This window comes from Salmo trutta, chromosome 40 (assembly GCF_901001165.1).
Source record: "Salmo trutta chromosome 40, fSalTru1.1, whole genome shotgun sequence".
In the NCBI taxonomy this organism is placed as follows: domain Eukaryota; kingdom Metazoa; phylum Chordata; class Actinopteri; order Salmoniformes; family Salmonidae; genus Salmo; species Salmo trutta.
The window spans coordinates 12,855,786-12,878,222 of NC_042996.1; the positions used below are offsets into that span (position 1 = coordinate 12,855,786).

The window sequence follows — 22,437 nt, forward strand, 5'->3', positions numbered from 1 at the left end:
TTGACAGAAGTCAGACGATTTGGCGAGTAATGGACATTGCTTATAAACACAATTCATAACAGAGGGGGGAGAGAGAATTTCAAAATGTGGAAAACTGTCTGACTGACTTAACAAACAAAATGTATGTGATTCTTCAGGGGTGCTCTGTTTCAGACCGATATTCCCTATATTTACTTTCCCCAGATCTATAGTTTATATTAACCCAAGCTGAAGCTCAAGGGGGCTCTCCTAAACTGGGAAAGACACTCAACCTTTGGCAATACATTTGGTCTGTTTTCTCTGAAATGATGGTTGCATAACTATGTACAGTTGAAGTCGGAAGTTTACATACACTTTGGTTGGAGTCATTAAAACTCGTTTTTCAACCACTCCACAAATGTCTTGTTAACAAACTAGAGTTTTGGCAAGTCGGTTAGGACATCTAATTTATGCCTGACAAGTAATTTTTCCAATAATTCTTTACAGACAGATTATTTCACTTATAATTCACTGTATCACAAGTCCAGTGGGTCAGAAGATTACTTACAATAAGTTGACTGTGCCTTTAAACAGCTTGGAAAATTCCAGAAAATTATGTCATGGCTTTAGAAGCTTCTGATAGGCCAATTGACATCATTTGAGTCAATTGGAGGTGTACCTGTGGATGTATTTCAAGGCCTACCTTCAAACTCATGTCTCTTTGCTTGACATCATGGGAAAATCAAAAGAAATCAGCTAAGACCTCAGAAAAAAAAATTGGAGACCTCCACAAGTCTGGTTGATCCTTGGGAGCAATTTCCAAATGCCTGAAGGTACCACGTTCATCTGTACAAACAATAGTACGCAAGTATAAACACCATGGGACCATGCAGACTCAGGAAGGAGACGGGTTCTGTCTCCTAGAGATGAACATACTTTGCTGCGAAAAGTGCAAATCAATCCCAGAACAACAGCAAAGGACCTTGTGAAGATGCTGGAGGAAACAGGTACAAAGGTATCTATATCCACAGTAAAACAAGTCCTATATCGACATAACCTGAAGGCCACTCAGCAAGGAAGAAGCCACTGCTCAAAAACCTCCATAAAAAGCCAGACTGCGGTTTGCAACTGCACATGGGGACAAAGATCATACTTTTTGGAGAAATGTCCTCTGGTCTGATGAAACAAAAATAGAACTGTTTGGCCATCATGACCATCATTATGTTTGGAGGAAAAAGCGGGAGGCTTGCAAGCCGAAGAACACCATCCCAACCGTGAAGCACGGGGGTGGCAGCATCATGTCGTGGGGGTGCTTTGCTGCAGGAGGGACTGGTGCACTTCACAAAATAGATGGCATCACGAGGAAGGAAAATTATGTGGATATATTGAAGCAACATCTCCAGACATCAGTCAGGAAGTTAAAGCTTGGTCGAAAATTGGTCTTCCAAATGGACAATGACCCCAAGCATACTTCCAAAGTTGTGGCAAAATGGTTTAAGGACAACAAAGTCAAGGTATTGGAGTGGCCATCACAAAGCCCTGACCTTAATCCAATAGAACATTTGTGGGCAGAACTGAAAAAGCGTGTGCGAGCAAGGAGGCCTACAAACCTGACTCAGTTACACCAGCTCTGTCAGGAGGAATGGGCCAAAATTCACCCAACTTATTGTGGGAAGCTTGTGGAAGGCTACCTGAAGCGTTTGACCCAAGATAAACAATTTAAAGGCAATACTACCAAATATTAATTGAGTGTATGTAAACTTCTGACCCACTGGGAAAGTGATGAAAGAAATAAAAGCTGAAATAAATAATTCTCTCTAGTATTATTCTGACATTTCACATTCTTAAAATAAAGTGGTGATCCTAACTGACCTAAGACAGGGAATTTTTATTAGGATTAAATGTCAGGAATTGTGAAACACTGAGTTTAATGTATTTGGCTAAGGTGTATGTAAACTTCTGACTTCAACTGTAACTCTCCTCTGTGTTTCGTGTGGATCAGGTATGTACATTATGACTATGCAGCCTAATTAATAAAACATGTCACAATCAGGATAGAGCACAGGTGTTCATGCTTGCTAAGCTTGGGAGACAATACAGACTCACCCACTTTCCCAACGGACACTGATTGAAATATGACTCATGTGAGTCCGTTTTAGGATATACGAGTCTAAACATGTGACTGACACATCTACAACGCCGTAGTAAGGTTACTAAACACAAATGACAATATACTCATTGTATACAGGAGGAAAATGTCCTAAACAAATTAGCTGCACATGATCTTTGTAGCCCTGGTGGCGTCAAGCTATATGATAGCCACTGTAACCACTCATATATCATAGGTCACATGGTACTCTTTGTGAGATCATATTTCCTTATATTTCTGGAAAATGTAGGATAAATAAATGTTTGTGGCATAATCGTGAAGCAATCTGTCAAATAGCTAATGTATCAGTAGCACATTGGGCAGTACTTAGAACGTGTAGCCACGGGTGTGTGGCTAAAAGTATCTATACTTATCCCTCAGGCTTACTTGGTGTTGAAGGCAAAGATAAGAGAGAAGGGAAAGGGAGGGGGTGCAAAACGCATGTTAGAAGTCTAAGGAAAGCATTTTGAGAACATGCCACCATTTGTTAATATGGCATATAGTATGGGAAATTGTTAATAAAACAACATTTGGATCAATGGTTGGTTAAGGATTAGCATGGATCTGTCTTAAAATCTATCTTAAATATGAATATCCATAAATAACAGAACAAACATTGAACTCGTTTTCTTGGAAGTTCTTGGAAGGTCTTTGACTAGTCAAGCACCATCATCATTTTGGCATATCAGTTGGTATTTGCCACCAAAACCTGCAACAGCATATTTGTAAATGGCACACCTCAACATGCACACATTCACGTCATATAGTAAATGAAGAATAAATTATCCGACCAATTCACGGAGCCTATCAGGTGCACCGGTGCAGAATGAGTCCCGCCCACTCAATATTTATACGCACAATGTCATCTCGCGCTCAACTTCAGAAGTTGAATTTGAGAACTTCATCTTGACCAACACTTGTTAGATCAGTGGGAAAATACTTAGACCTACGAGAATATTTCTGAAAATCCTCATATACGTAAGATATGACTAACATTCATAAAATGTACTATTTTATGACTTATTATAGTTATAATTTGAAATGCAATATAATTTTGGGGTAAAATATGAAAAAATGGGTGTAGCTGGATATATTTTTTATACATTTTCTTTAGTGCTTGAGGTTTCTTTTTGCATAGCTTTCAATTGGCAACACATAGAGTGGTTCGTACACTTTGTATGCATGATTAGGCTACTGAATAGTGAGTGAATAATTCACTTTCAGGTGTACCACAGGCACTCTTGAATATTTGTTGCAAAATAACTGTATTTCTTGCATATTTCGATAACGTAACCTGATCAATATCCTGATCAAATTAGACCATTTATTTACTTTTCTTTTGTTATTTTCTGTTTATCACAGGATTATTTGACTGTCTCACGCATTGTTGCCTGGATATCAGTACTAGCCTAAATACCAAAACTTTGGGGAATTTTTCTTCCCCGGGAGTTGAACATCGTCCAGGTGGTTTGGGAACACCCTCCTTCCCAAGGGGTGTGTGTGAGAACTCGTCCCGAGATGCGTTCGCTTCTGCCGGTTACTGTGTATTGCATCAGCCTATTCTCCCTCCAGCAGCTCCTGGCTCTCCCGGTCGCAGACCGTCTGGAGAGAAACAGGTAAGAAGAAAGACATTACATTACCTTCCTATATTGAACGTGCTTTCCAGTTCCTTATCTTTCACTTTCTAAAAGTGATCCTTTCTGGAAGTGATGATTATTGAACAGAAATGTTATTCTGTAGGGCACATTGGATATATAAAAGCGCATGCTATTTCAATAGGAAATCTGGAGGTCTAATTCAAATATAAGCTACATGTAGTCTTATTTTATTCCAGGATTCGGAAAATACAGTGATGGATGAGATGCATTATTATGATATTGGTTATTCTCAAATGTCCAACGACTTTGCCGGTGTTTGGTGAATTGACGCGCGCCTTTTTTTTGCCTACTGTTTTTTTAAATTAAATCACACTGTCAAACCACAAACCGGTTGAACCACTTATTAAATCATGTCGAGGTTTATGGCATAATGTACGCTGAAGTTTTTGTTCAGTCAGGGTGTTGTGCCGGGGAGATAACGGATAGAGAGTAGTGCTGGCCCTCAAGGTCAGAGCGAGACAGACGTGATACAGTGAACGTGCGTACCCGCTCGGATAACCTGGTGTCTCCGTAGTTATAATATGACCATGTGGAAAAGTTTGAGAGGAATCCCTGTTTTTAGAATAGATTGAGAGTTCATCCATGCGCGCCTTGCGCAGTCTCTCGTTTGCGCTGCTCTCTCCATTGGGCTAGGTCTGTTATGGGATTTAAACGCTTGTGTTGACTTAAAGTTCATGATAGTGTAGGCTAACGAGCGCTATCTTATCCATGATCAATATGTTGATAAATGGGCACCATGATGAAATTACACATTTATTCCATCTGCATAATAAAGCGTACTCATCAGAATTTGTGTTCTTATATGATGCAACTGAATTTAGTCCAAAAACTCAAAATTTAACTCATGGGACAGAGGACAATACGACCGTCATTGCGTCATATTTTTTCACACAGCGCTATAAACACAAATGCTCAGGTTAGGCGCGTTATTAAAGACTGTTAGGTATTTGATTGATATATTACCCATGTAGATAAATGTTACATCCAATCTGTCAGTATTCATGAAAAACTTCCGTACAGTTCGTTATAGGTCCCTGAACGAAAGTGCTAGCTATTTGCGTCAGCGTTCATGTTAATTGCGCCAAACCATCTACTTTACCTTATTCACGTGTGACTATATTTTGGAATGCAACAGATATATGGTTGTGTGTTTGTCTTACAAATTAAGTTTGGTTTTAGTAATTTGTTCAGACAAATGTATGGTCCTTAAGTTAACTGTTTTTTTCACCTCTGCTATATCATATGTCCCACATGAGGTCATATTCCAAACACATATATGACCTCATGTGGGACATGCCCTCATGTGGGACATATGATAGCAGAGGTGGAAAAAACAGTCCTCCTCATGTTGGCATTTGCTGAATTCCCCCAAAATTTCAGGCATTGGCTACTGTACTGTAATACTGTAATGAGTGCTGTTTTCTCACTCTGCTATTCTTCTATGTGTGACACGGTAGTAAAATCCCAAGGTTACAGGGAATTGGTCAATAATACCCATACACGCGCACACACGCACGCACACACACACACAATTTCCCATTTCCTATTTCATTGGGAGGGCAGACGTGCCTGTTCAAAGTGAAGGAGAAATGCACTAGTAAAGACTCCAGTCTCTGGTGTGTTTTAGTGCAGTGAGAGCTATAGCAGAGGGTAGAGTCAGTGTCTGCATGCCCTCTTCTGGTGGGAGACTGACAGGAACCTGGACCTTGTCAATGAGAGAAACCAATTAAAACAGATGATTACCTTCACCAAGAGCCATGCCTTTACATGGAAATCTGGGATGTTCAAAGCTGTTAGTCATTTTTTGGGTGCAAATGAAGTAAGGCACTTGGTTGTATCTAGTTGTTCCTCTAATGTGGGTTAGCGCTGTAGGACACACTGACAGGTCCCAAAAAATGTCCATGAGTTGTGTTGTTGGCCTGGTAACTCAGACATGATCAACCAAGGGATCTGGAGATGATCATTTGTTGAGACTTATTCATATTATTACTAGGTCAGTGACACCACTATTATCTTTCTTTATACAGTGCCTTCGGAAAGTATTCAGACCCCTTGACTTTTTCCAAATTTTGTTAGGTTACAGCCTTATTCTAAAATGTATTCATTCGTTTTTTCCCCTCATCAATCTACACACAATACCCCATAATGACAAAGCAAAAACAGGTTTTTAGACATTTTTGCAAATTTATAAAAAACGGAAATATCACATTTACATAAGTATTCCTACCCTTTACTCAGTACTTTGTTGAAGCACCTTTGGCAGCGATTACAGCCTCAAGTCTTCTTGGGTATGACGCTACAAGCTTGGCATGCCTGTATTTGGGGAGTTTCTCCCATTCTTCTATGCAGGTGCTCTCAAGCTCAGTCAGGTTGGATGAGAAGCGTTGCTGCACAGCTACAGTTGAAGTCGGAAGTTTACATACACTTTGGTTGGAGTCATTAAAACTCGTTTTTCAACCACTCCACAAATGTCTTGTTAACAAACTAGAGTTTTGGCAAGTCGGTTAGGACATCTACTTTGTGCATGACACAAGTAATTTTTCCAACAATTGTTTACAGACAGATTATTTCACTTATAATTCACTGTATCACAATTCCAATGGGTCAGAAGTTTACATACACTAAGATGACTGTGCCTTTAAACAGCTTGGAAAATTCCAGAAAATTATGTCATGGCTTTAGAAGTTTCTGATAGGCTAATTGACATCATTTGAGTCAATTGGAGGTGTACCTATTTCAAGGCCTACCTTCAAACTCAGTGTCTCTTTGCTTGACATCATGGAAAATCAAAAGAAATCAGCCAAGACCTCAGAAAAAACAATTGGAGACCTCCACAAGTCTGGTTGATCCTTGGGAGCAATTTCCAAACGCCTGAAGGTACCACATTCATCTGTACAAACAATAGTACGCAAGTATAAACACCATGGGACCACGCAGCCATCATACCGCTAAGGAAGGACATGCGTTCTGTCTCCTAGAGATGAACGTACTTTGGTGCAAAAAGTGCAAATCAATCCCAGAACAACAGCAAAGGACCTTGTGAAGATGCTGGAGGAAACAGGTACAAAAGTATCTATATCCACAGTAAAACAAGTCCTATATCGACATAACCTGAAAGGCCGCTCAGCAAGGAAGAAGCCACTGCTCTAAAACCGCCATAAAAAAAACAGACTACGGTATGCAACTGCACATGGGGACAAAGATCGTACTTTTTGGAGAAATGTCCTCTAGTCTGATGAAACAAAAATAGAACTGTTTGGCCATCATGACCATTGTTATGTTTGGAGGAAAAAGGGGGAGGCTTGCAAGGTGAAGAACACCATCCCAACCGTGAAGCACGGGGGTGGCAGCATCATGTCGTGGGGGTGCTTTGCTGCAGGAGGGACTGGTGCACTTCACAAAATAGATTGCATCATGAGGGAGGAAAATTATGTGGATATATTTAAGCAACATTACAAGACATCAGTCAGGAAGTTAAAGCTAGGTCGAAAATGGGTCTTCCTAATGGACATTGACCTCAAGCATACTTCCAAAGTTGTGGCAAAATGGCATAAGGACAACAAAGTCAAGGTATTGGAGTGGCCATCACAAAGCCCTGACCTAAATCCTACAGAAATTTTGTGGGCAGAACTGAAAAAGCGTGTGTGAGCAAGGAGGCCTACAAACCTGACTCAGTTACACCAGCTCTGTCAGGAGGAATGGGCCAAAATTCACCCAACTTATTGTGGGAAGCTTGTGGAAGGCTACCCAAAACGTTTGACCCAAGTTAAACAATTTAAAGGCAATGCTACCAAATACTAATTGAGTGTACGTACATTTCTGACCCACTGGGAATGTGATGAAAGAAATAAGAGCTGAAATAAATAATTCTCTCTACTATAATTCTGACATTTCACATTCTTCAAATAAAGTGGTGATCCTAACTGACATAAGTCAGGGAATTTTTACTTGGATTTAATGTCAGGAATTGTGGAAAAACTGAGTTTAAATGTATTTGGCTAAGGTGTATGTAAACGTTTGACTTCAACTGTATTTTCATGCCTCTCCAGAGATGTTAGAATAGGTTCAAGTCTGGGCTCTGGCTAGGCCACTCAATAACATTCAGAGACTTGTCCTGAAGCCACTCCTGCGTTGTCTTGGCTGTCTCCTTAGGGTTGTTGTCCTGTTGGAAGGTGAACCTTCGCCCCGGTCTGAGATCCTGAGCGCTCTGGAGCAGGTTTTCATTAAGGATCTATCTGTACTTTGCTCTGTTAATTGTTTCCTCGATCCTGACTAGTCTCCCAGTCCCTGCTGCTGAAAAATATCCCCACAGCATGATGCTGCCACCACCATGCTTCACCGTAAGGATGGTGCCAGGTTTCCTGCAGACGTAACGCTCAGGTCAAAAAGTTTTGCTGACATGCTGCCATGAATGGACTGGCAAGTCTTTATGGCCTATAAATTAGGTTATTGGCTTATGAGGATGTGGAAAAAGAGGGTTGTTTTACCCTGCATGGCCTAGATTGGCAGGGCTGAGAAGGATGTGCCAGACAACAGTCTCCATATAAGGTGACCCTATTGTGACAGGAGGGTCCCTACGCTGGAGGTTCGGACTTCTAATCAAATCAGCAAGGGGAAGCATGACTCAAACACCTCTCTGTTTATTTCAGACAGAGCTCCCAGCAGGGATGGGCTATTTCTGCTTCCCAGTGGTTGTTATGATTTTAATCTCTCAGAACTAACTTCCCATTTAAAACAGCAGGGGCATAATTCGTGGGTAATGGTGGATGGGATTGCGGTTGCAGCAGTGCTCTCTATCAGTATATTTGAGTGAACACAGCAGCTTTTCAAAAACAAACAGTTCAATAAGAGGGAGTCTGTTTGTCTTGTCCAAGCTGTGGCTGTGTGAGGGGTTATCGTTCCTAGAAATCCCCTCGGGATGTTCCCTTGGTGATGGAAGGGCGATTCATAATGTCCTCTCTCTTTTTCCTCACTCTCTCTCCAATTCTGGTTTCACTCTTCTCTCTCCCTCTCTAATTCTGGTTTCTCTCTCTGCCTTCTTCCCTCCTTTTATCTATTTATTTACTCAGTATATGTCCCACTTTTTCTTCCTTCTATACCAAATGCTCTGTTCTTCCCATCACACATGATGATCCCATCACAGGCTGATAACAATAACATAGCCCTCATCGCTCCTCCTCTCACTCCCCTTTTCAGACTGAGGTGTGATGGGTGCGTTTGGTCATTGTTTCTCTGTACCGATAAAGTTCTCTATGTTCTGATCATGGACGGCCCGCGGGGCTTTGTGTTTTGACACCCTTGCTCTAGGCCATTCACAATACAAACTATACCCTTCATTTTACATATAGTAACAGCTTGCGAGAAATAGAGCCAAACCACAAGTTAAATATGGTTTTAGAGATGAAGCAGTTTTACACTGTGTATTCCAGCAGTGGGATGCTGGGCACCCCAGACAGTGGCATGTTACTGTAGCTGGTTTGCTGTAATGTGCTTGTTGTCATGATGACCCACTACTTCCACACAGTCTGGGACAGAGGACAATGACATGATATGACATGTCAGACATCCCAGACAGGATGAACACAGTTTGTTTATCGAGCGTGTGTGGGAGTGTAAAGTATATTCTCTTTAGAAAGAGAGACTGTGCATGTGTAGATTACTGGTCTGGCTGTGTGTATTTGAGTCTGTGTGTATTTGAGGCTGTGTGCATTTGAGTCTGTGTGTATTGTGGTCGGGAATTTGCTCAGGATCCTGACTGGACCGAAAAAAGCAATGTTTTTCCCGTCTGTCCATCCTCCTCCTAAATCATTAACTCCCTCTGTCACCCCATATGGGGCAAGTGTCATGGCCAGGACCCCTGCATGCAATTCAGACGTCAACACCCATCCATTGTCCAAACACAATATTTACCCCAGAAACAGGCACATTGCGTCATCATCCACCTCCCAGAGGACCTACTGTTGCATCCGTCAGATGGTGGTAGATTTTATAACTCTATATGCAGTAACTTTATTTCGATTTATATACATGCTTATACAATATCAAAGACATAACATGAACATTACCTTGACTAATATGGCTCATAAATACTTCAACTTTACTCCAGTTATCTCTTTTATGTACTTAAATACACTTTGCGTGCCTCACAGTCTGATATAACCCCGGCTGGCCCTGTAGATCGCTCTGTGAGAGGCAGTATGTATGGCTCTGAGGTTAGACCTCTGCTCTGAGGACGTTTGGCTGCTCTAATGTGAGCCACACTGTAAACAGAGGTCTGGACTGGCGATGTATGGAAATGTAATGTATCTACCATATAAACACTACCATGACCCTCCCTCCCTCTCACCCACTCTGTCTCTCTTTCTCCTTCTCTCTCTCTCCCTGCTTCGTGGGGGTCATTACGACCAGGCCTAAAGAAGAGAGGGAACCAGTCTCCCACCAGGCAGCTCAGAATTCCACAGTGGATTAGTGGCTAAGACCTAAATTCCACCGTCCACATCCATAAAGAAAATGCTTCCACTCTGCACTGAAAGCTTGACCATGGCGAAAGGCTTGTATGTGTATGTGTGTGTATGCATTGGGGTTGTCACGATACCAGTATCGAGATACTACGATACCAGATTTTCCACGGCAAAAAATACAACACGAATTAGACAAAACTCGATGCCACAATAAAAACCTACTTTACGTACAATTCTGGGTGCTATAGCTTGCAAAATTAACTAATGTGACTCTTGTTGACAATAAATGAAATGTGCGTCGTGTTTTGTTTCCTTGCCACGATACTTCTATCGCAATACTGGAATCGTGACAACCCTTGTACAGTCTGTCTGTCTGTCTGTCTGTCTGTCTGTCTGTCTGTCTGTCTGTCTGTCTGTCTGTCTGTCTGTCTGTCTGTCTGTCTGTCTGTCTGTCTGTCTGTCTGTCTGTCTGTCTGTCTGTCTGTCTGTCTGTATACTGTTAGTGTTAAAGAAAGAACACAGATGGAGCTCTGAGGTCTGAGGAGAGAAGGACTAAGCTCTTGTTTCATGTTCTATTGGTGGTTGAGAAAAATGTAGGTGTTATTCTAGCTAAGTACAGTCATTTGTAGTGTGGATGGATACCTTCAGTACCGACAGAGATCAGGCCTCAATCAAGAGTCAGCACTGCAGCCGTGAGTGGCCGCCTCAGTACAATTGGAACCACTGTGTGGTTTGAAGTCCGTCTCCCAATTCCCAAACCACTACACACTTAAGTCTGCTGAGGGGAACAAGAGAGAATATTGGCCATGTGGCAGTCGTTCTTTCAAGCCGTGGACTTTAGCAACTGTGTACACTTTCACCCAATGCAGTGCATGATGAGGAAAGTGCTAAATTACCCCTCAGCACGTACTTATCGTCAACACAAGAGGTTATAAAACCACCAACGCATGGAGAACAAGCGGCAGCAATGGTTCATTCACAAATAAATCGCCTTTCGCTTATTTCTGTCTCCTTACTGAGAACACAATCTGTCCTCTGTTAGCTGCATGGGGCCTGGCGAGGATTATGTATGAATGTGCCACATTTAATGCTAATTAAGGCAGCCCATGGTAGGCTCCAGCCCCCTGGGTATAAGCATGTATGAAAGGCCTGGTACTGGCCAAGGCTTACCCCTCTCTGAGGGGGCCTTACTGGGGCAGAGGAGGGCATCAGGCTGGGGCTGGTGGGACATCAGCGATTTACATTTGTATCACAAACAATGTTTGAGAAAATTATGATGAAAGTAGCCATTTTAGGCCCTTTTTAGACCTATACTGTACATGCCTCCTATAAGACCTTATGATCCGTGAACTGTACGTGATACAGACAACATCTTGGTGTCATTATACTCCTTATAGTATGTGGAAAAAGTAGGTCTAGATTCTGAAATAAAAATAATCACATTCATTTATTCAACATTCAAATATTAATCTCTCAAAACAATCCTTTTTGATATATATTTTTTTAAAGACATTGTTTGGAACAATATATATAAGTACATTACATTTCCAGTGTGGGTTCTCTGCTAATTCTGAAGGTATGATCAATTTTATGAGCACCACCAACACAGTGAATGGGAAAATGGATTCAATGGGAACTCACTCTGCTGGTGATTTGCTGAATGTGATTGGTTAATGACCTATCATGTCAATTTATATGTATAAAATGGGTCATATCATTAGAAGTACCAGAGAGCCCACTCTGGAAATGTTACGTGTTTGAAGAGTGTCTAAAAAGGATAGTTTTGAGATTAAAATGTATATTTTTTATGTTGAATAAATGAATGTGAAAATGTGTATTTCAGAGAGAACACTATAAGGAGTATAATGACAGATGTCTGTATTGTGTACAATTCACAGATCAGAGGGTCTTATAGGAGGCATGTATACTAAAAAGAGTATAAAATGGCAAATTTCATCATGATTTTCCCAAAAATGTCTTGTGATTAGAAATGGGAAAAAAACATGTTTAACATCCTTCCCCCCAATCAAGTTTCTATGTGAGAATTGTCAGAACAATCTGAGATACCTAATTGCACCTGTAAGTCGCTCTGGATATGACTAAATAATTCAAATGTAAATACCAAAAATATTTCCCGCTCCCGCTGACGTGGAATCACCCTATTGTGGTGGTTCCACTGGTGGGTCTCAGTTGTGATTCCAGACCTCAGTCTAAACTGTGGGATTAATATGAAAGAATAACACCATACTGCAGCACAAAGGAGTTGGGATCAGCTTACCCTTTTATCGAACCCTCAAATCCCCCCTCCCTCCACCCGTTCCCCAGGCTAAGTGACTTTTAGCTTAATGGCCTTCGATGAAAATGGGAATTTTACAGAACAAGTAGGTGGATTTGTTACCAATATATTTTTGAAAATAATCTTTCACAGATCAGATGGTGCTGAATACGAGTGTTGAGTGAGTGAATGTTTCTAAGAATGTGAAGCTCTGATATCTTTGATCCTCTGCCAATCACAAAGACCTCCATTACTGTCCATTTGCAGGATTACTTTCTCAATAGCCAAATTAGATGGGGCTGTCAGATCAGATGTGATCCAGTGAGAGAGTTCTCACGTTGGGCCGGGCTACAGTACAGGGTGCTGCTGCCTTCTCCTGGCTGTGGACTAGAACACGGTGGCCAAAAGGCTTATTGTGGGATCAGAAGAACTGGAAACTGGAGAGGAGCATGTGCACTGGGCACACTGACTCACAGTCACACTTCCGGTCCAAAGTCTTTGGCCAAAACACTCCCCTCAGATCCATCCGATCCCTCTGGCACAGACACATACAAATGAGTGCTGGCTGGCCCAAGGGACAAAACAGACAAGTTCACACTTGCTTGTGAAGACATTATATAAAAGCTAAGGGCATCAGCGCCAGGTGAAGGTAAAGCGGTCAGGTCAGATGGTGTAACAGAGAAGAGAGGAGGACAAAAGGACATGCCAAGAACTCCATAGGTGGGAGGTGAACCCCACAGGTACCCAAACACATTCAATCTCCTTTAAACAGCAGATTTGCTCTTTCTTTCTTTTTTCTCCCGCTCCGCCTCCCTCCAGTTACAAATTCTCCAAGAGAATTGTTTTTTAACTACATCACAGGGTCTTTATGGCTGTCTGCCAGCCCAGAATAGCCTGACTAGCGAAGCAGCCATCGTCTGCTGCGTTGGGTCGGGCTCGGGGTGGCATGTTGTGTTATGGGAGATTCCAGCGCTGAGTGAGCCACAAAGTCCACTACTGCTCCACCAGGGGTGGATGAGGGCATTTGCCACCCAACAGGGGGTTAAACGGGTATTATAAACACACACAAGCACACACACAAACTACTTGGTCGATGGGGTGGATTGGGACTGACACAATGTCTTAGGGCAGCAGGTAGACTAGCGGTTAGAGTGTTGGGCCACTAACCGAAAGGTTGCTGGTTCAAAAACTTGAGCCGACAAGGTGGAAAATCTGTTGATGTGCCCTTGCGCAAGGCACTTAATCCTAATTTGCTCCAGGGGCACCGTACTACTATGGCTGACCCTGTAAAACAACACACTTGACTGCACCTATCCGGTATACAATAAAACACAACCATTTTTTTATGGATGTGAAGCTGGGTACAACACACCCACTGATCACAGACGTCAATTCAACGTCTATTCCATGTTGGTTCCACATCATTTCAAACAACATTGACTCAACCAGTGTGTGCTCAGTGGGCATTGTTAGGTACTGGCAGTCTACACACCTCATCAGACCTGTTTTTGTCCAGGGACTCCCAAATGAAGCTGTTCTGGAGCTGTTTTACCTTTGTTTTGTTTATTCACCATCTCTTGTTTCCGAACGGATTAAGTTTCCTCCTTCCTCCTGTGTTAGAAACACATTTTCCACCATGGATTCCAAACACAAAAGGAGAATGAGCCTGTACAGAAGATTGTATTTCAGCCTTTTTGTGTACAGAAAGGTCAACTAAATAAAAATGAACTGTAATGAATATAGACTATCCAAATCTCTATAGCAACCACATTGCAGTATTTATGCAGTATATAAACGTAGCTTTTTCCACACAGTCAAATACAATTTGTGCCTGTCTGGCAGCCTGGTGTTTGGCGCAGACGGCGGGTGTGACTTGGCCATGGCCTGGCCACAGAACAGAGCTGAATGACTAGGTGCTCCTGGAAATAGTGCTCCCTCTGCACTACCACAGTGGTTACCAGCGACACCCACCATCACCAGGCACCAGGGCCCTGCCCTGTACGGGCAAACAGGCTGGATGGCAGGGAGACAGACACAGCTGGTGGCAAAGCTCATTCACTATTTTCTTTGTGTTGGAACTCTGTGTACATGTCAAATATAGCCTCGAAACTGTCACTGACTGACCACTCATGGTGCTGTTGCTGGAATAGCACTATATGTTTGCTTGTAAAGTAGCTAGATTGTCTAGTTACATTGGGCTTCAAGCCAACAACACACCAGAAAACTCAGTTTTAGGTTAAATTAGATGAACAAACCCATAAATGCTCAAAGTCATGTTTGTAGTCTGAAGAATTTTGACCATGAACAACATGTTTGGCAAGAGCCTGGCCAAGGCGCTGAACACATTAACTAAGATACCGCCTTCAGGTGGCAGAGAAGGGTTTGGAACCCTGCTCATTAATATGGCCACTTCTCACTGTGTCTGTACAGAGATTGGTTGGTTACCACTTGCACAGTGGCGTTCTACAGTGGGCCTACCCTGTTATTTTTCACAATCCAGTCAGCGTTTCACAAGGAGAACGCTGCTCTTTTTATAATTACGCTGTATGCCAACTATCATTACTGCTTCTCCTAAAGAGCAGCTGGACGCCGGTCAGAACCTGATGCTGTTTCTGTGCTCTTCAAAATTGAAAAAGGATACAAAAGGGACGTTTTCTCTTCCTTGTTCTAACTTTATCATGGGAGGACATTTAGCACACAAAAGTCATACTTACTACTTAAAAGAATTGAGGCTTGATATACCTACACCCACTGGCGCCATTTTGAGAATCGAATTCCCTGACTCACTGTGGCCAGTGCTTCGTCAATATGACTTCCGCAAGGTGAGCCTCTACCTATTTATAGCATCTGTAACAAACGAAGACACAGAGACACAAATTCGAGCCCTCTGAGCAAACACACTCACAACAGTTCAGAGAAAAGCATCCCCAGTGCCAAGTTTGAGTTGAGCAGCCAGTGTCATCATCAAGACGAGAACAGATGGCAGGGCCTCCTCAGCACTAAAGCCAGAGTCAATCTGAGATGTGTTTGCTAAACAGGCTGTTCCTGAAACTTGGTGATGTCTCCTTCCTGTGGACACTTGCCACAGTTTGCTCTGTACATTAGCCTTCCCTCTCTTGCGTGGGTAGTCAGTAAATCTCCAGAGCCACTCTGTCTGTTTGCTTTAGCTAAGGTGGACATGGGGTCTCAATAGTTTTGACGTCCAGTATGTTGATAATACCATAATAAATGGACAGCAGCCAGGTCCCCATGCTGTTTTGTTCCTGTGCTGAAAGGCCATTAGTCTTGTAAAATGCATTAAGACAGGATGGTGACACATCAACCCTCACCATGCCCATTCCATGTGTGTACCATTTACTGTCACTGTGTGTTGACATAAAATGCTGTTGGAAGTGTGCTTCACATCAGTCTGATAATAACTAGGCCAGTTCTAAAATTACTTCTCTGATTCAATGGTCAGCATTGACCCAGAGTGGAAAGGTACAGACATCAATCTTGATGACCCAAGATCTGAACTCTTGTCTTATTTTTTCCTGTATTCCCAGGTTGGAGCTGCTTAAGAAGCTTCATGCGCTGAGAGAGGAGGAGATCTTCACTCCAGAAACTGGCACCGAACTCGCCAGCCCAACAGACTCCAGCCCGTCATCAGACCTCCAGCCCTCCATCAGATCTCCAAAATGGCTGCCTGGCTACCTCCTCAGAGACACACCACCCACTGTCATGAACACAGCCCATCTTGAACCTCTGGTACGGGCGAGGCGTGAGGAGGGTGTGGAGCCCCAACGGACGGGGTCAAGAGGTCGTCGCCAGGCCCAATCAGGGTCGCGGGGGGGTCACCACCACCCCCAGCTGATGAGAGTGGGGTGCGCCCTGGGAACCTGCCAGGTTCAGAACCTCAGCCACCGGCTCTATCAGCTGATTGGCCAGAGCGGACGGGAAGACTCCTCCCCCATTAACCCCCGTAGTCCGCATAGTTACGGATGAGCGACTGAAGCATACTTCTCCCTCTCTTCTCTGAAAACATCAACACCCCAGCAAACTTCTATCTATAGACATTTATCTCTATTTTATGTATCACAGATAGCCTTTGTATTAGTATTAGATGTAGTCCACACCTTTTTTAGATCCTGAAATGACCATTTCTGTACTTTTTGAATGTCATTTGCCTTACTCCTCTGTACACCTCAAAAACGCATCATGCTGTTTAAGAAGAAGGAATCTGACATGAATGAAAGCCTCTTAGTCGACGCTTCCCACCACCAACCACCACTGGGAACGAATACCTGTCACCCAGAGATGCTCTGGACATTTGGGTCTCGTCAAAGTCTTTGTGTTTCTCCCGGCCTCCTGACTAGTCAAAGAGCTGCAAGGGGCTCAGTTTGACTTCCTAATCCTGTTAATGTAAGAATAAATGCCCCTGTCCACCGGTCTTTCTACTTAACACAAGCCAACGCAACTGGACGTGTCTGTATAAGGCCTGATGACCTCCACAGCAGCAGTTAGGCCCCATTGATCAAACACTTAAACCACTAATGTGGATTTCTACCAGGGCTAGGATCAGATCCCTGTCAGAACGACCCGATGAACCCTTTTACCCCACCCTAAACCCTGCCCCCTTAGATCTGCCAGGACAATTTGAGGGACCCTGTTTGACATATCTGGGTTAATCCTCTGATTTACAGACCACCAGCAACCATTTGTGGGCAGACACTGACCTTATAGACACAGACACTGACCTTACAGACACAGACACTGACCTTACAGACAAGAACCTACTGTCCTCTCTCATCTGCAGCCAATGATGTTCCCGACAGTAGCGGTCTGTGGTTCTGTGAAGTATATGTTTCAACAGACCACAGCCTTGACAGCCGCAATCAGCCATAATAGTCAAGTTCAGCAGTGGCTGGATGGAGTTCTGCTTCTGGACTCATCTAGTAGAGACTGTTTATAGAAAGAGAAAGAAGAGGGTAAACATTTCAATGACTCAGTTCCTATACAAGATGGAGGTTTTCAATGTTTTTATTGTGAATCATCGCGGATCTTTTACAGCGGTGAGATCTATTGGTTGGCTCGTGAACACAGTGAACACTCCTGCTGCCCTTATCTCAGGGTCTGAGTGGGGATATGATCCCCTTCACGTGATTCTTAAGTTCTTCCCACTAAGTCTCGACTTTATGTTTACGGCAATTTAACCAATCAGACCTAATCTCTTTAGTTGTACCGCTATGGTGGCGAGGTGGTGCACATCGTCTGCTGTATTTATAAACAAAATAAACCTTGACCGTGCCTTGCCTTGCCTTGCCTTGCCTTGCCCAAGGGACCGTATAACTACTAGCTAAAGCATCACAAGTTGCCAACCCAAACCCAAAATCTGCCACTAGCAGTACTGCCTAGGAATATTTAGAGGCTTACTTTGTCATTATCAATAATAATCCGGTCAGTTATGATCCTAAAAATGCTAGTAGTTTAGTGTGTACACAACAATACTTTACGTTGTATGCTTGTAGTGTGTCAAATGAGTCCAAATTAGCACAGAGTCAACAGAAAAGTTCTCTGCTTGTTACATTGTGGCTTTGTAATGACAGACCACGGATACCAAAAGTTAGGGAGCCAGAGTGCCACATTTTAAATCTGGATACGAAATATGGTAAAAAATATATGCCCCTAGATTCCCTTTTTCCCTTGTTATAACTGTCTCTGAAATGGTGGGCGGATGCCCTCACTAAAAATAACCAAAAACAACCTCAACTCAGCAAGCATTCAAAAAACTAGCCCAACCTTCAAAAGGTGCAGAGCCTGTCGCTCTGAAAAAACAAGCCACAACATCTCCATGACATCTTTAATACCCATAATAATCATGCAGTCTGGCGCTTTGAAACACATTCAACTGTTTCATATTCTCAATGTCAGAGGATTACAATAATTGAAATAATCCTCAACGTTCAGACTATTAGTTTTCCAACAACTTTGATCCAAACTTGCTGATGTTGCTATTGCTGCAGTTAGAAACCAGGTCAGCCATTAGTCATACGTCCATGTATTTATGACTATGACTATGTAACTATCAGGTTACTGTGTCATAATTAAACAGTCACAGAAGTACCCAATATCAGCTTAGAGTCTTTTAGGGTCCAGGTTTTTACTGTTTTGTTTTGACCACAGCGTTGCCTAAATGAAATCATCCTATAACTAATTAAGTTAGTTGGGCAAGTGGTTTAAATTCACCAAATATCTGACAATACTTGACAGTCATTTTGTTTTTTTTGTGATCTACATCATAGTGTGGTCTCTATCCATATCCCCCTTTCATTTTGTTTGACATATTTTAGTCTTTTTGGACCGAATCATCTTAATTAAAACTGGGGCTTTATTTTATTTTAGAGTTAGCTCATTTAATCGTGGAGTGATTCTCTGTCTCACTCTCTCTATCTCACCATCTCTCCCTCTACCACTCTGTCTCCTTCTATCTCAGTAATTACGGCGACGCCAGGTCGCAGGTCATAATCAGTGGTTCATTGGTTCTTTAAGTCTAATCTGTTCAAAGGCTTTGTGAAACACACATGCCATTGTCTCTGCTGTAATTGAGCTAATCAATGTCTCGTGACAGACCATTAAAAGGCTTTTCAAATGCTAAGAACCCTGGTGAATCTCTCGACTTCTTAACCACCACTGTCACAAGTGTGTGTTTGTGTCTGGCCGGCCACATATAGAATCAGGAACCAACCTTGTGTTTGTTGGATTTTTGTTGGGGCCATTTTGTTTTTGCTATACTTTTTCTTTGTGTTGTGAATCTCATATGACAGTAATTACACGTCAGTGTTGTGTCACTGGCGGGTCCATAGTCATTCCTAGCAGCATAGCTGAGTGTTTTGTCTGGGTAAACTGCGTACCACCAGATTATTTACGACCTTTGACCACTAATACCTCCCCTTGTGTGTTAAGAGAAACACTCTCCGTCAGTCTTACATCAAAACTAACGCTGCCATCGCCTGCCATTATTAACTTAACCTATGTTGTAAAGAGATGCAAGAGATTGTGTTGGGTGTTCACGTCTGTATGGGAGTGTGTATGTGACTGTATGTGAGTGTGTATGTGTAGGTACTTATAGTATAGTCGTCTAAGCCAGGGATCTAACACATCACAATCCCAGTCTGTTTTCCCTCATTCAATATTTAATTACCGTATACTTAAGGTCAGAAGCCTCTTATAGGGTCACAGCAAACTGAGCAAAGCACTTTAATGTTGTTAGTTCCTCACAACTTGAATTTCAAACATTGCAATTATATTTTGGGATGGGAGTTATTGTATATGTTGCATTTGATAAAGATCTGTATTAATGTCTTTGAAGAGTTGTCAGTGGAGTGGAGTGAAGATGATATCATGCGCACTTGTGCATATTATATATTATTAGTGGTACTATGTAAGAAAAGTAATATATTTAAGTTATCTTTGTATGTTTATATATGTATGTCACCAAAGACACTATTTATCTCGTATTTCCCACGCTTTTAAAAGGTGACCTTTTGTTAGGAAAGAAAAATAAATCCTAAATGTAGCTACATGTTCATGTCAGACAATGTCCTTCATTCTCTGTAAAAATAAAGAACTACACTGTAGTGAGATAAAGTCTAGTGTGTGCCTCTAATTTGTGAAAGTGTGTGTGTGTGTGTGCGTGTGTGCGCGTGCGTGTGTCTGCATGTTTACCTTCACGTGTGTGTGAGTACAGTATGAGCAGCTCTTCACAACAGTTATTGTTAACAACATCGATGCCATTGTCAAAACCAAAAATAATGAAGTTATAATGAGAATTAAGTCTACTCCGCAGAATTATACAAACATTGGAGAACATGACAGTTGCCAGCGCTCATTGATATTACTACATCTTAAAATAAATATAACTAGAGGTACCAAGAACATACATATTACTCAATATTTCCTTAAAGGAACATAAAAAAAACACCCCTTCCTGGAATCTGGTAAACCTGGGCAAAAGTGACATCATAGTGGAAAAATAGATGGGTGAAAGTTCTCTTGACCATGATGCATCATTGATCCAATGTCCTTCACTCTACTACTCCTAACAGCTCGTTAATCATTATTCGTCCCAGTAAATTGAGCAAAATTCAACAGACAAACAGAGAACACAGGTATAAATACACAGGGAATAATGGGGAAGATGGGAGACACCTGGAGGGGGGTGGAGACAATCACAAAGACAGATGAAACAGATCACGGTGTGATAGAATGGCTTATAAATGCAAATGGTTTATAGCCTAAATATTGATTGTGATAAGAGACTTACATTTTTTTGTGGAATTCCACCTTCATTTTTACAGTGCTTTATTTATACAGATTGGAAACAGGAGGGTCAGTAAGATGGTACATTTCTTTGGAATTGGTACCCCAGATAAGGTTTCGTCCCCATCAAGTTGGTGGCAGCTCAATTGCCACTAGTTTTGGTGTTACAAAGCACTTTATTTTAACAGCGTAGTGGAATCTGTGATGGCATCTGACAGTGTCAGTGTGTTGATCTGGTTTTTGTTGTCAGTCTATATAACACATTAACATTTACACGCCACAGTACAGGTCAGCGGGAGAGACGTAAAAACTGTACTTAGTCCATAGAATTCATCTTCCTCTCACTACCATGGTATTCATCTCACAAATACAGCATATATACTTGGTGTAAATCAGCTATGGGTCGGTGTCAACCACTAACACGAGAGAGATGGAACAAGAGAGATGGAGAGAGGGGGAGGGTTTGGAAGATCGAAGAGAGGAGGGAATAAGAGAGGGAGCTGGGAAGAGATAGGAGGACGTGGAAAGATGCATGTATGGAGAGTATAGACCCCTTTCTGTGTTTGCAAACATTGCCACACGGGGGCGATGCATGCAAGTGCTCAATTCCAGCAAAAAAAGTAGCAATTTACATGTTGCTTATGAGTGTATTTCACACTATTTCATAATTGGATTTTAAGGCTTGTGTGAATGTCCTGCTTAATTTAATGTTTGTCATCATTGCAAATCAACTGCATCATACTTAAAAAACACTTCAACCAGTAAAATGGCTCTTTGGCTAGCGTTTGCTACAGCGTATGTCAATGAGCGTCAGCATTCTAGCTAGCAACTGTTATTTTTGCAAAGATCCCAACCAAATATAATCTTAGCGACTGTTCAAGCAATAACTAAAACATCATAGTAAGCGTATGAGAACCCCAAAAAAGTATTTTGTTTAGAAGTAATAAAAACGTAAATCTAGGCTATGTTGAATGGGAACAGATGGAGATGGCTTTCTGACTGCCGCCAAAAGTCACGTGCATCTGTGCTTGATGTCAGTGTGTCTTGTAGTGAAAAAGGGCCTATAGGAGATTGTGGGAAAGAGACAAGAAAAAGAGGAGAGAGATAGACAGAAATGGAGAGGAAGGTAGGGATTGAGTGAGACAGATAGAGAGAAATACAGATACATATCGGAGAGATCTATAGTATGTCAAACGCTGCTGGTCAGGTGATAAACTGACAGAACCCAGAACCCTTCTTTCCACAAACACCTGACTAGAACCCCACATGTCAGGGTTCACCCTCTTCCCCTGTCATAACATTTACATTCCATTACATAGGAGTTGCGTTGCAACACACACGCACACACTATCAGGCTGAAAAGTAATGTGAAAGTGTGTAGGTTTGCAGGACTCTGTCAGCCACTTTCATTGGGGTTTCTCCATGTACATTTTTGTGGGTGTTTTGTCTTCCAATAAAACGCTTGTTGAGCAAATTAAGAAATGCTAAGTAAATCCTCAAATCTGTAGAATCATGCAACCCAGATACAGTGCCTTCAGAAAGTATTTGCAATTTAAAATGTGTTAAATTGAGATTTTGTTTCACTGATCTACACACAATACCTCATAATGTGAAAGTGGAGTTTTGTTAGTAGAACAT

General features: G+C 42.0%; 1 protein-coding gene across 1 annotated transcript; it reads left to right on the forward strand.

Annotated features, from left to right (window-relative positions):
* Positions 1 to 2,974: 2,974 nt before the first annotated feature.
* On the forward strand, positions 2,975 to 20,127 carry LOC115180615 (protein ADM2). Its single transcript, XM_029742842.1, has 3 exons — positions 2,975 to 3,085; positions 3,470 to 3,723; positions 16,047 to 20,127. Exons 2-3 carry the CDS (start codon positions 3,626 to 3,628, stop codon positions 16,483 to 16,485), a joined length of 537 nt encoding a protein of 178 aa, XP_029598702.1. The 5' UTR covers positions 2,975 to 3,085; positions 3,470 to 3,625; the 3' UTR covers positions 16,486 to 20,127.
* The last annotated feature ends 2,310 nt before the right edge of the window (positions 20,128 to 22,437 follow it).